Here is a 13126-nt window from a genome sequence, read left to right as displayed (position 1 = left end):
CGACTTTTAACAGGATCCCGGAAATATGAACATATCGCTCCCGTCTTAGCTGCACTCCACTGACTCCCAGTACGTTTTAGAATCCATTTTAAGATTTTATTGTTTGTTTTTAAATCTTTAAATGGATCAGCGCCAGTTAATTTTTCCGATCTCCTAAAACCCTATGTTCCATCTAGATCACTGAGGTCAGCTAATCAAAGGGGACGACATGGCACAGATTTCATCCAAATCTCACGCAAATCGGTAAACATGATCTCTGTAATCATGTGATCAAGACGAGTCTGTTGGATTTCGCAGATTCTACACTGATTGGTTAAGATTGCCAAAGTTTTCAGGAGTGTCCCGTTTTGTACAAAATGCTGCAAATGTCCTGCTGATCCAGAATTCTATCCTCAGAGATGCTATGAGTGATCTGGCTCTGCATTTCCTCAACAAAATGAAGAAACATTTTGCAAAAAACATCCTAAACATTTTGCCAAACATCACACACACTCCTATCCTCCTGGTGGAGACCTGTGCCCAGAAGGGCACTTTTTCTAGTTCCCTGATATTACCTTGTATATAGTAACTGTTGCATTTAGTCTGAGGAGGACACAGAAACCTTCTGAATTGAAAGAGTAGCACAACAACATCCATTGTTGAATTGACACACTGTCACGCCCACGTCAACGCCGCTCTCTATTGGAAAGTTTACACATTCATGTGAAAATGGCACAATTCCCCCAGGGCTTGTCCGCACTATAAAAGCAATGTCTGTGAAGCAACATATGCACTGCAGGCTCTGGGGTGATATTTATGATTTTCTATTAATTCCGCCTTGTCTGGTTGTATAGTCGACGGCCACTAAACGAAATGAAAATGTTCAAGTATGTGACAACAATGTTTTGTATTCTATTCTATTTTATAGTATGCCGTTCCCCCTCTTGTGTGTGGCTGCTCCTATATTGCATTCAGGAGTGTGCTTGAGGTTTGTCGTCGCCCAGCTGCGCCCCTCAATGAAATAAATGGCAAAATGCTTCAAGGCCACAGCAGCCACAGCAAAGGTCACAGCAATATAGGCTCTGCCTCAATGGGAGTTAAATTAGAACTAGCACCACCCCCACAACCAACATAGGGCGAGAGAGGGATGGAGAGATGTGGAGAGGAGGGACCGAGGGACCTCCAGGGAGGCAAGGAGAGAGAGAGAGAGAGAGAGAGAGAGAGAGACTGCCTTAATGGGTGCCCCCACAAGCCCTGCAGCAGACAGATAGATAAGACGGATACATGGATGGACAGGGTTTTGAATGAATGGTAGGATGGATGGTAACAAAGACAGGGAGCAATGGAATGGGTAAAATGATGATGGATGGAGGGAGGGAGGGAGGGAGGGAGGGAGGGAGGGAGGGAGGGAGGGAGGGATGAATGGAGCGAGTGATAGACAGCATTCCCAGCACCCTTTAAAAAAACACAGGGGTATGAGGAGAGTCTAATGGGAGAGAGACAAAGAGGGTATGAGAGACAGATGTGTTACAGAGAAGGGGGATGGAGACAGAGGGTGGGAACTGGGAAGTTGTGCAGGGGGAACTGGGGAGAGGGATGGATGGAGGTTAGACGCTACACACAACAGGGGAAATGAAGGGCTAGAAGGATGAAGGGGAAAAGATGGAACAAATGCACGAAAGAGGGAGGTCGGTTGGGTGCAGCCGATGGCAATTGGTACAAGGAGATGGGAGGGATGGTCTGAGGGAGAGCTGAAAGTGGGGGGAGAAAGAGACAGAAATAGACAGAGAGGGAGAGAGAGAGATGCGAATAGAGGATGATGACTGATGAGACATGCAGGGAAAGTGGGTAGAGGAGTAGAGGAAGTAAATTCTGGGTGGGAAAGACAAGGAAAGAGAGAGAGAGAGAGAGAGAGAGAGAGAGAGAGAGAGAGAGAGAGACAGAGAGAGACAGCAGAATCGAACGTGGAACCGGATGTGGAGAGGAGATAGACGATAGTAAACAGACAAAAATAAAGAAAAAAACAGGGCCGGAGGAGAAATGAAAGGAAATGAGAAGGGAGAGAGGGAGAGCAGGGAGGAAATTAAAGCCTGGGGCAGGAGGGATGGATAGCTACTGTAGGTGGACACTGGACACAGACGGAGAGAGGCCGTGAGAGGATGTAAATCACCTTTTATTATTGCCCGTGGTCCTTGGGCTGATAGCGGCAGATGAGAGCTGATTTAAGCATGCATTGACCCCCCTGACCCTATTCAGTGACATGTAAATCCACATGGCTTTCACGCTAGCACTGACACCTGTACAATGGTCAGCCGCCAGGGCCCTATACAGGACAATTCACACAGCGGATTCCGCTGTGTTCATTTAACTCTGTGAGTGTAGCAAAATTAAGTTACAAAAGTTTAATGAGTATAACATGGAGGAGTTTAAAGAGCATACTGAGCATCGCAACATTAACCTATACTTTCCTTTGGAAGGCGTTTTCATATTCACATATATTAATTGTGTGCGTGTGCATGTGTTTTGTAAACATACAAATATGTTAACATACTGAAAGTAACATATACGTTCTGCATGTCTCAGTGGTGTTTCTCTGTATCTTGCCTTTCCTTGCATGTATGCGCTGAAGCACACACACTGCGTGGTAGCGTTGCGTACTCACCACCCAAGGCTTGTTTCATGACAAAATCCATGGTTCCTGCTGATTACGGCGGTCGCTCTTCTCAGACGTGAAGACAACTGTGCACGTCGCCACCCCAAGCCTGTGCTGTTCCTGTTCCTTCACTCTCTCTTCCGTCCTCTGATACCTCTGTTAAGAAAACAAAACAAAGCAAATTGTTTAGGGGTGTGACAGCTATTCAAACTAATAGGTTTTAGTCAAATAATCATTTTTGAAAAATAACAGATGCACAGCCTTGCAGATGGCTATTTTTGTAATTGTTGTGTATCACCATGGTACAACAAACTAAATACACACGTTGGCCTTGCTTAAGTGGTTAATCATTATGAAATAAAAACATAAATAACTGAAAAGAGATGTTTAATTGAGGGCGATGGCCGATCTTCTTAAGACATTTTTGCTTAGAAATCTGCAGCTAAGGACAGCAGATTAGACTCAGCAGATTTGGTCAAGGACATGATTTTGACTTTATTTTTATTTATTTTAAATCCCATTGCACAGTGGTAGGAATCTTGACGCAGGTGTGCATTTTGTGGCATCTTTGGTCCCGGGGGGAGGGGTGGGTGGGATTGTCTGTTTGTTGTTTGTTTTTGTGTTCCTTTCTTTTGCTGTTGTACGTGTTACTTTATTCATTCATGGTGTTAACATGTTTTATTGTGCTATTTTGTCTTAAATAAAAAACATTTGATAACAAAAAAAGGGGGGACAGCTCTCCGATTAAAAAGAAAAACAATTCTACGGACCACACTACAATGAAGACACTGGAAAACACTCCATACATAAGACCACATAGTAATAGAATAATCTGACTACAGGTGATTCAAAGGGATGTTCTTGAAGAGATTCCGTGGAAGGATGGGGGGCTTGAATGATTTTACCACTTTTACCACAACTAAATTAATGCCCAATTAAAAACATCATGTCATGCATGAAGATTGTTATTTTTGGCTCACTCTTACACATTAACTACTGCTGCTGGCCCTGTAATGTTAACTCGTAAAATAAATCAGCTATACAACAGAGTAGAATTCAATAGAACAGTGAGAACACACTTAATGTTATTGTCCACAACTACCAAGAAGTTCCATAACCACCCTGTCAGTCAAACACCACCAAGACAAGGACAAGATAAGAAAATAATGACAAGATAACAGCACATCCTGACAAATATATGACAAAAAGATCTCACACACGATACACACCCTACCCTATGTGACGACGGAGGGATCAGGCTCACGTACTGTAACATAAACAACAGCTAATGGGATTTTCCTAAACGTTCCTTTCCCCCCGTGACAGCGATCCCATTCCTGAGAAGAGCCCGGGATCGATACAGAGACAGCATGTTTCAAGTCAGTGTCCACTTATCTATGAGGAAAGCAATACCCATAGATTATCTGTCTGTTCCCACTGACGAGGCATGAATAATTTCACGGTAACTTGAATGATATGGTTGCTTTTTTTGGTACAGATCCATCACATGGAAGGGTAGAAACCTACAGTAGTCAAATACTGTATAGTGTATTCTATATAGGTAATGGTACTATGGAACCCGTCTATAGATCATTGGTACCCAAACTGGGGTCTGGGGACCCCCAGCGGTCATTGAGGGAGTTCCAGGGGGTCCCCAGCTAAATGATAGTTTGGAACCAAATGGACCGTTATGGGTCTGTAACTCTGCGAGTGTACACATGGACCTGCTAGGGTCCACTTGGTTCCATTTGAACACTCTCAGAGTTAAATTAAGATTGATTTTACAATATAAGTTTGGGTCCCAGAGATAGAAATGCCATTAAGTGGGGGGCTGTAGACTAATATGCATGTCAAACAGGGGGTCCTTGAAATTAAATGGGTTGATAATCACCCGTTTACTTCACAATAGTGCTTTTGAAATACACATGAGTGCATGCAAGCGCCAAGCGCAGACTCTGTGTGATAATAAGATGTGCACAACCACCATCAGTGGTGTGCAAACCCAGAATGTATAATAATAACGTGCATCCGTTAAAGTTGCTTTATAAAATAAGTTTATAAATAGCTGTATAGATTTTTTACGAATAGAGAAGTTCATTCAGTGTCTAACTCACCACCTAGTGATGAGCGTCAACCGTCAACTCTAATAACGTGTAGTTTTGTGCATGCTCCTCAGTGTCCGCCTCCTGTGGTCGCGTGGCCATACGAATAGAGAAGTTCATTCAGTGTCTAACTCACCACCTAGTGATGAGCGTCAACCGTCAACTCTAATAACGTGTAGTTTTGTGCATGCTCCTCAGTGTCCGCCTCCTGTGGTCGCGTGGCCAAAGAAATCATGTTATCTTTATGTGTGCGTTCGCCAAAAACATATACAATTACGCGTAGACGTCTAGTCGTGTTCCCATTGTGAGTCAATGGGAAAGTACACGACGCGATATGCGTTGATGTGCTGCGCAGACATCAAAGCACACAGGTTAGTTAACTTACACGTAGCTGGTAATATTGACAGACACACAAACACGCACGCACACGCGCACACACACACACACACACACACCTCTCAATCAGAAAAATAAGACTGCAATTGCACATGCAGGTAATATGAGTTCTCATGCAAAAATATGGATGTAAGCACCTACACACAAAAACAAAATAAACATAAATCCATAACACCTACACACAAACACTTTCCATTAAAATACATATTGACCAGAGTGTGTGTGTGTGTGTGTGTGTGTGTGTGTGTGTGTGTGTGTGTGTGTGTGTGTGTGTGTGTGTGTGTGTGTGTGTGTGTGTGTGTGTGTGTGTGTGTGTGTGCGTGCGTGCATGCGTGGGTGCGTGCGTGCGTGGTTGGGTGGGTGCGTGGGTGCACGTGGGGGTTGTTTATAATTTGGCATTCAACTCATTCCAAAATACTGGCCCACAGTATTTACATAATTGTCACCAGAGTATTGGTCACCTGAGATGAACTCAAATGTGGTTATTGTCATCAACATGTAATTGTTTTTGTCCTTTTATGCACCAGCTCTTGACTTTGTCTTTCTGGACATTCAGTGCAACATAAGAGGTAATAATACCCCCCCCCCCCCCACACACACACACACACACACACAGATACATATATATATAAACACACACCCCACACAGAAAGAACATAATAGAGAGAGAAGTCTGTGCTCACAGTCAACCATCATGTGACAGTTAACATACACTCTCTATCACAAACAGCCCTAGAAGGTCAGACCTTCACCATGTTCTGTTACAGATTGGAAAAACCAGTCAGATTGGAAAAGGAGTGCTCATTTTCTTCGTGTTCACCTCCCGCTTTCCCCCCGCAATGATTTATGCTTCTTTCCCTGTCGGTACATAACTTGGCAGAGTCGACTGAAGGGGACTTCACAGCGCGCAGCACGGCGACTCGCTCGCCCGTTGGTCTCTCTCGTGGCTCAAGTCACGTTCAGTCGGCGCGCCTCCGTCAGTGAAACCGAGTGCACCTTTTTAAATCTGACTGGTTTTCCAAATGTTCTGTGACACACGCACGCATGCATATATACACAGTATATATAGTATATACACCAGTATATATATATATATATATATATATATATATATATATATATATATATATATATATATATATATATATATATATATATATATTTGCCCCCACCTTTCTTCCCTAAAAGAAACCAATATAGACTAATAGGACAAACATTTTGTTTTTATCACAGTCATTGGAGAACTGTGTGATTGTAAAATCCACTGCATGTATTGCAGCAAAGACCCTGCCTGGCTGGTGGCATTGCCAGTGTGCTATAGCCATTCCCAGATGGCTATAGTAGCGTACTGTACAGTTACATGTTCAGCACATAGCCTACAGGCACAGAGTGTCCCCCTCGACTTGGCAGGAGAAGCTTGGCCTTATCGTCAGTGATACAGCCTCAACGAGATGGTGACTTCCCCAGGAACACACTAATCTAATATTGCACACATGTTATTGGCAAGCAAGGACATCTGAAGATGTCACACACTTTTGCTTAGGAGATAATGGCTTTATTGAACAGTGAGACACGACTCAACAAATGCAATGCCGCAACAGATGCACGCAGCCACGCACGCACGCACGCATGCATGCATGCGCGCGAGCTTAATTAATGAATGACGTCCAAAAAAAATCACGACCTCCAAATGGGCCCCGACTCAGTGTTATAAAAATTAAGCACATGGTAACAACAAAAGCAAAGTTTACACATTATACAGTCTCTCTCAGAGTAAATCGTAAGCATATCATATAATATGAATGAACCTCTACAGCAAAATTATGTATTTCTGGATGATCTCACACAGTGAGAAAAGTAAAGACACGATATAAGTTAAGAGTGTGTGATATGTCGAGGCGCAACATGTAAATCTGAGAACTGGGCGAAAGAGCAGCATCAACAAGCATGTCGTCTTACCGTTACACAGAGTATAGATCCAGCGAGGCAGACAGTAGTGCAGATAGGTTGGTCAACAAACCTGGCACTCATCAATTCACCTCCCCAGTAACAGTAACATCTTTTGAATTCTCTCTCCACATCCCCCTCTCTCTCTGGCTCTGACTCCCTCTCTGACTCCCTCTCTTACTTCTCTCCTTGCTGTGTTCCACTTTGTTTTGCTACAGAGCACCTTCCTGCACTCACTCTCTCTCTCTCTCTCCCTCTCTGTCTCTGTTTATTCTCTCTAGCTCCCTTCCTCCGACTCTTCCTCTCTTGGGTGTCTCATTCCCTCTCGCTGACACGTCATTATTTGGACATGGTCTTTTTCTCCCCGCCCCACACTCTTTGTAACACACCCTCAGCACACAGACCCCACCACCTGTCTCTTACATCCACTCACGCACGCACACACACACACACACACACACACACACACACACACACACACACACACACACACACACACACACACACACACACACACACACACACACACACACACACACACACACACACACACACACACACACACACACACACACACACACACACACACACACACACACACACACACACACACACACACAATCTCTCTCTCCATTTGTCTATCAGTCATTGACAGAACACAGACAACACAAACATGCATGCACTCTCTTCCTATCACATCCATTGTATATATTATATATTTTGCACACACAATAATAATTGATTGATTGATAAGTGTAATTATCTGAGAAGCTGAAGGCGTTATCATACAATGAACATGGCATGGACATGCTCAAACTTGTTTATGTGTGAGTGCATTATGTGATGAGATGGACGATAGGCTATAATAGGTTATAATTTAACTCTATGGGTGGGGTGGATGGGGTGTCCCATCACAAGGGACCTTATAGGATGTTTATCGGGTTACATGTTGATAACTGTTGAGTGTGAATGCATCTTTGAGATAATTATCTTTCTCTCAGTCTTTATCTTTCGCTCTCTAAATTAAAATTTCTCTCTCACTGCATCTCCCTCACCTATCCTGCCACTCTCGCATGAAATCTGTCTGTAGAGTATAGACTATAGACCGAGCGGAAATGTCTCAAAATAAGTCCTCCCCTCAGAAAAGGGTCCTCGATGGACGAGATAAATGGCAATGTGAGATGGGACGCGCAGGGACGGGGGTTGAGGGGCGGTCTGAGCATGCAGGCTCCTTTGTCGTTCTACCTCCATACAAGAACCTCACCACAAAAGGCCCGAATGAGTGCTCAGCCGCACCCCCACCCCCCCCCCCCCCCTCCATGGCCATTACATAATTGTGCTTATCAGTGGGTGGGCAGTGTGGAGCGAGAGTCAAGGCAGCAGCTCTCGCTCAAACATACACAGCCACTCTATTCTCTTCTGCAGCATCTTTTTGAAGATGAGGGTGGTGGTGGCTTAAAAACCTTATATAACCTCCTTTCACTCACCCCTCTCTCTCTCTCTCTCTCTCTCTCTCTCTCTCTCTCTCTCTCTCTCTCACACACACAGACACACACCCACACAAACAAACAAACAAACACATAATTACACGCACACACAAGGGTTTCAACATTTACGCTCCCAACTGCTGTCCCAACTGTGTACTGCAATATTCTAGACACAAACACTCACGATTGCTATCATACACGCACACGCCCACTCAAACACGCGCAAAGCTACCTTATTATAATCTATTGCAGTGGTTCCCAACCTTCTCTGGATCAAGGCCCTTTTCAAAAGCGTTTGTGGCCCATGTACAGTGATGTACGGTACATGACAGGTACTGGGAGTGTATTGTGGAAGATTTTCAGAGAGAGAGAGAGAGAGAGAGAAAGTACATGCTATAGTTCAATATCCGCTTAATCCGCTCTCCCCCAGAATAGACAATAGATTGCCTTCAAATCATTTGGTTGGAGAGGTATTCAGAGTTAATGAGTAGGTATTTGCCATCTGAGCGATGTGATCTAGGGTGCTCGCGTTCCGTCATGGAATTAAACACATCTCATTTAATAGATGGAAATTTAATGGGATGGTGGCACAAAAGGCCAAATGGAGCAATGTTGTGTCAGGAAAAATGTCTCTCTTGTTACATACAATATCAAGACTCAGGGATTAAAGCAAAAAAAACAAAAATCCCAATTTAACTGAAAATGATTTGTGAAAACCTCACAACCTGGCATTGGTCTACTCCTGGCCTAGACAGGGATACATTGGTCTACTCCTGGCCTAGACAGGGATACATTGGTCTACTCCTGGCCTAGACAGGGATACATTGGTCTACTCCTGGCCTAGACAGGGATACATTTGTCTACTCCTGGCCTAGACAGGGATACATTGGTCTACTCCTGGTCCTGGCCTAGACAGGGATACATTGGTCTACTCCTGGCCTAGACAGGGATACATTGGTCTACTCCTGGCCTAGACAGGGATACATTGGTCTACTCCTGGCCTAGACAGGGATACATTGGTCTACTCCTGGCCTAGACAGGGATACATTGGTCTACTATTGGCCTAGACAGGGATACATTGGTCTACTCCTGGCCTAGACAGGGATACATTGGTCTACTCCTGGCCTAGACAGGGATACATTGGTCTACTCCTGGCCTAGACAGGGATACATTGGTCTACTCCTGGCCTAGACAGGGATACATTGGTCTACTCCTGAGTCCTGGCCTAGACAGGGATACACATCTGTGGAAGAGAAGAAGAAAATAAAATCTAACTAAAAGTTAAAACATGCGCACACCAATCGCACACCAATCTTTGAGGTGGTAAAATTATGTTTCTCTGAAGTTCTCAACTGCCTTCAGTGAATATGTGTGTGCCAATCCATGCTTCATTTTATAGAAGCCATTTTCTATTGCTAGTCTGTTCAATTAAAATACTTTTCAAATATCTTGAAATTAATATTGTAGGTGAAAATCTTTCCTGTAAAATTGATCATCCCAATACCTGGAATCAGGGATGTTTCTATTGATAACCTTTTCGATTAATCGAATAATCAAGAATCGAATAATCAAATTCCTTGATTCAAAGCTTGAAAAAAAACAACAACAGGAAAACAAATGAAACTAGAATTGCACTCTGTCGAGTGCATACTTGCTTGTTGCACACTAGTAGGCCATAAATGGCCAACTAGTGCGCAAGCAGAGCGCGCAAGTCCTTTCGACCGCTGTAAACTGTCAAATCTCAGTTTCTCTGTGAACGAACGTTTGAAATGTATAATTTTTAGATGTAACTATTTGCTACCTACCTACTTTATGCATATAAACACCTAGTATTATTAAGTATGATTCAAGTTTCTATCTATATAAGTTTGGGTGAAGAGCTAGTCATACATATACACACCACGTACTCTGGTCCCAGCAGATCAGGCACAATTTGCTATTTTATTTTTACTGATTATGTATATAGTATACGTATGACTAGCTCTAAATGATGACGTAAGTAATATATATAGTATATATATAGTATATAGGCATATACTATAGTATATACGTATACATATATACTCTATACTGTATAAAGTGTGTAGTTGTAAGTTGATTAGCGGTATACTGTGGTTACTTTGCGCCAAAAACTGTGACAGCTGTCCCGCCATTTGATGTTTATGCAAGAAAACAGCAAATCTGTGCCTGGTTTGCTGGGACCAAACGACCACAAATGACCATATTTCTTACGTCATCATTAAGAGCTAGTCATACATATACACACCACGTACTCTGGTCCCAGCAGATCAGGCACAATTTGCTATTTTATTTTTACTGATTATGTATATAGTATACGTATGACTAGCTCTAAATGATGACGTAAGTAATATATATAGTATATATATAGTATATAGGCATATACTATATACGTATACATATATACTCTATACTCTACTGTATAAAGTGTGTAGTTGTAAGTTGATTAGCGGTATACTGTGGTTACTTTGCGCCAAAAACCGTGACAGCTGTCCCGCCATTTGATGTTTATGTAAGAAAACAGCAAATCTGTGCCTGGTTTGCTGGGACCAAATGACCACAAATGACCATATTTCTTACGTCATCATTAAGAGCTAGTCATACATATACACACCACGTACTCTGGTCCCAGCAGATCAGGCACAATTTGCTATTTTATTTTTACTGATTATGTATATAGTAATAATAATAATAATAATAATAATAATGGATTTTATTTATAACGCACTTTACATTCGTAAGAATCTCAAAGAATCTCAAAGAATCTCAAAGAATCTCAAAGTGCTAGTATACGTATGACTAGCTCTAAATGATGACGTAAGTAATATATATAGTATATATAGTATATAGGCATATACTATATACGTATACATATATACTCTATACTCTACTGTATAAAGTGTGTAGTTGTAAGTTGATTAGCGGTATACTGTGGTTACTTTGCGCCAAAAACCGTGACAGCTGTCCCGCCATTTGATGTTTATGCAAGAAAACAGCAAATCTGTGCCTGGTTTGCTGGGACCAAATGACCATATTTCTTACGTCATCATTAAGAGCTAGTCATACATATACACACCGCGTACTCTGGTCCCAGCAGATCAGGCACAATTTGCTATTTTATTTTTACTGATTATGTATATAGTATACGTATGACTAGCTCTAAATGATGACGTAAGAAATATGGTCATTTGTGGTCGTTTGGTCCCAGCAAAACAGGCACAGATTTGATGTTTTTCTGCATAAACATCGAATGGTGGGACAGCTGTCACGGCGGAAGAGACCGGGCGAAAACATTACTTGCGCGCTCTGCTTGCGCAAGTAATGACCCCACCCCACCTAGGGCAGGTGAGGGTGGTGTTGGTGGGGGTCTGTGGTCTCAATTGTAGGAGGCCTCTTGTCAGCCACTTTCCAATTCTCGTCTCCATGACATAATTTATTCATGCGACTCTGCCGTGATAAATTATGCCCTCAGTGCTGACAAGAAGGTAGAGGAGGGTTACACGACTCCATTTAATTTTTTACTTTCCCCAGCCGTCCTCCGGATATTTATAAATTAAGGGGTGAATTACAACAAGGTCTCTCAACCAGGGCACACACAGACATTTAATACAATGTTTCCCATACCACAGATTTAATGTCTCGAGTACACTGACTGATATAAGAGGGGGGCTGCCATGGCGCTGACCTAGTGCCAAAGAAGCACATAAAGGAACATGGTTTAGAGTTTTAGACCACAACTGGTTCCCAAACACTCGGTCCCTTTAAATTTTGTTTCTTATATATTTGTTTTCAATTATTATTAAGTCCAAACATAAAAAACAAAACATTCCCAAAATAGCATGAATCATCATGAATTAAAAACAAAATATGTTTTTCCCCCCAGTAATTTCATTAAGAAATCAAAGAAATTCCATAAATTAGTCAATTTTATGTTTAAGAAGTAGTGAAAATAGCCTACAAGCTCACAACGCGGCACCAAGTGACTCGTTGTGAGCTTGTAGATCTGCTATTTTCTCTAGTTGGGTCCCGAAAACATTTGGGAACCACGGTAGAGATAGCAGCTGCATTCTTTACAGGAGTGATGCAGGGGAGCCAGGTTGGCCAATTACAGTCATCATGATGTAAGAAAATATTATATGAAGTTAATAAAATCTGCAATATGAAATATGTTATCGTAGTGAAGAAGACATTCACACTCTGGTTTCATCAGCCAAAGCCTGGCTATCTGTCTAAATGATGATGAACACAGAGGTGAGATCATAGAACATCTGATGTCATGGGCTCTTAATTGCAGTCTAAATCTCTCGGTCTGCAAACAGGGGAGGGGCAGTGGGCTTGCTGAGTTATCTAAAGTGTCAAGGTGGGCGCTGAGGCGGGCGCCGGTGCGTGTAGCGGCATCAACATGCCATGCGTTTTGGGATGAATCCATCTCTGAGATGGCCGATGTGAATAAGCATCTCATTTCATCTTCAAGACCCCCCACGTCCTCTTCAAATGTAGGTATTAGTATTGATTCATGCCACGATCGCGGGGTATTTTTAGTA

At 42.6% G+C, this 13126-nt stretch overlaps 1 protein-coding gene across 2 annotated transcripts in view; it reads right to left on the bottom strand.

The window, feature by feature from the left end:
• Positions 1-13126, bottom strand: part of LOC310873065 (complexin-2) — a 49662-nt gene that overhangs the window by 13810 nt on the left and 22726 nt on the right. Inside the window, exons 1-2 of one of the 2 annotated variants that reach the window (XM_083785347.1) lie at positions 7090-7391; positions 2642-2788 (exon numbers count right to left, since the gene is read on the bottom strand). In XM_083785347.1, coding sequence (XP_083641473.1) covers positions 2642-2672 — 31 coding nt within the window. In that variant the 5' untranslated portion in view covers positions 2673-2788; positions 7090-7391. Of the gene's footprint in view, positions 1-2641; positions 2789-7089; positions 7392-13126 lie in introns of those variants that run through there. The other variant, XM_083785346.1, reaches the window with a different exon arrangement.

The sequence above is a fragment of the Protomyctophum parallelum genome (assembly GCF_964188405.1).
Source record: "Protomyctophum parallelum genome assembly, chromosome: 16".
NCBI classification, from domain to species: Eukaryota; Metazoa; Chordata; class Actinopteri; order Myctophiformes; family Myctophidae; genus Protomyctophum; species Protomyctophum parallelum.
The sequence above is the reverse complement of the archived record's forward strand: the minus strand, read 5'-3'. Positions and strand labels throughout refer to the sequence as shown.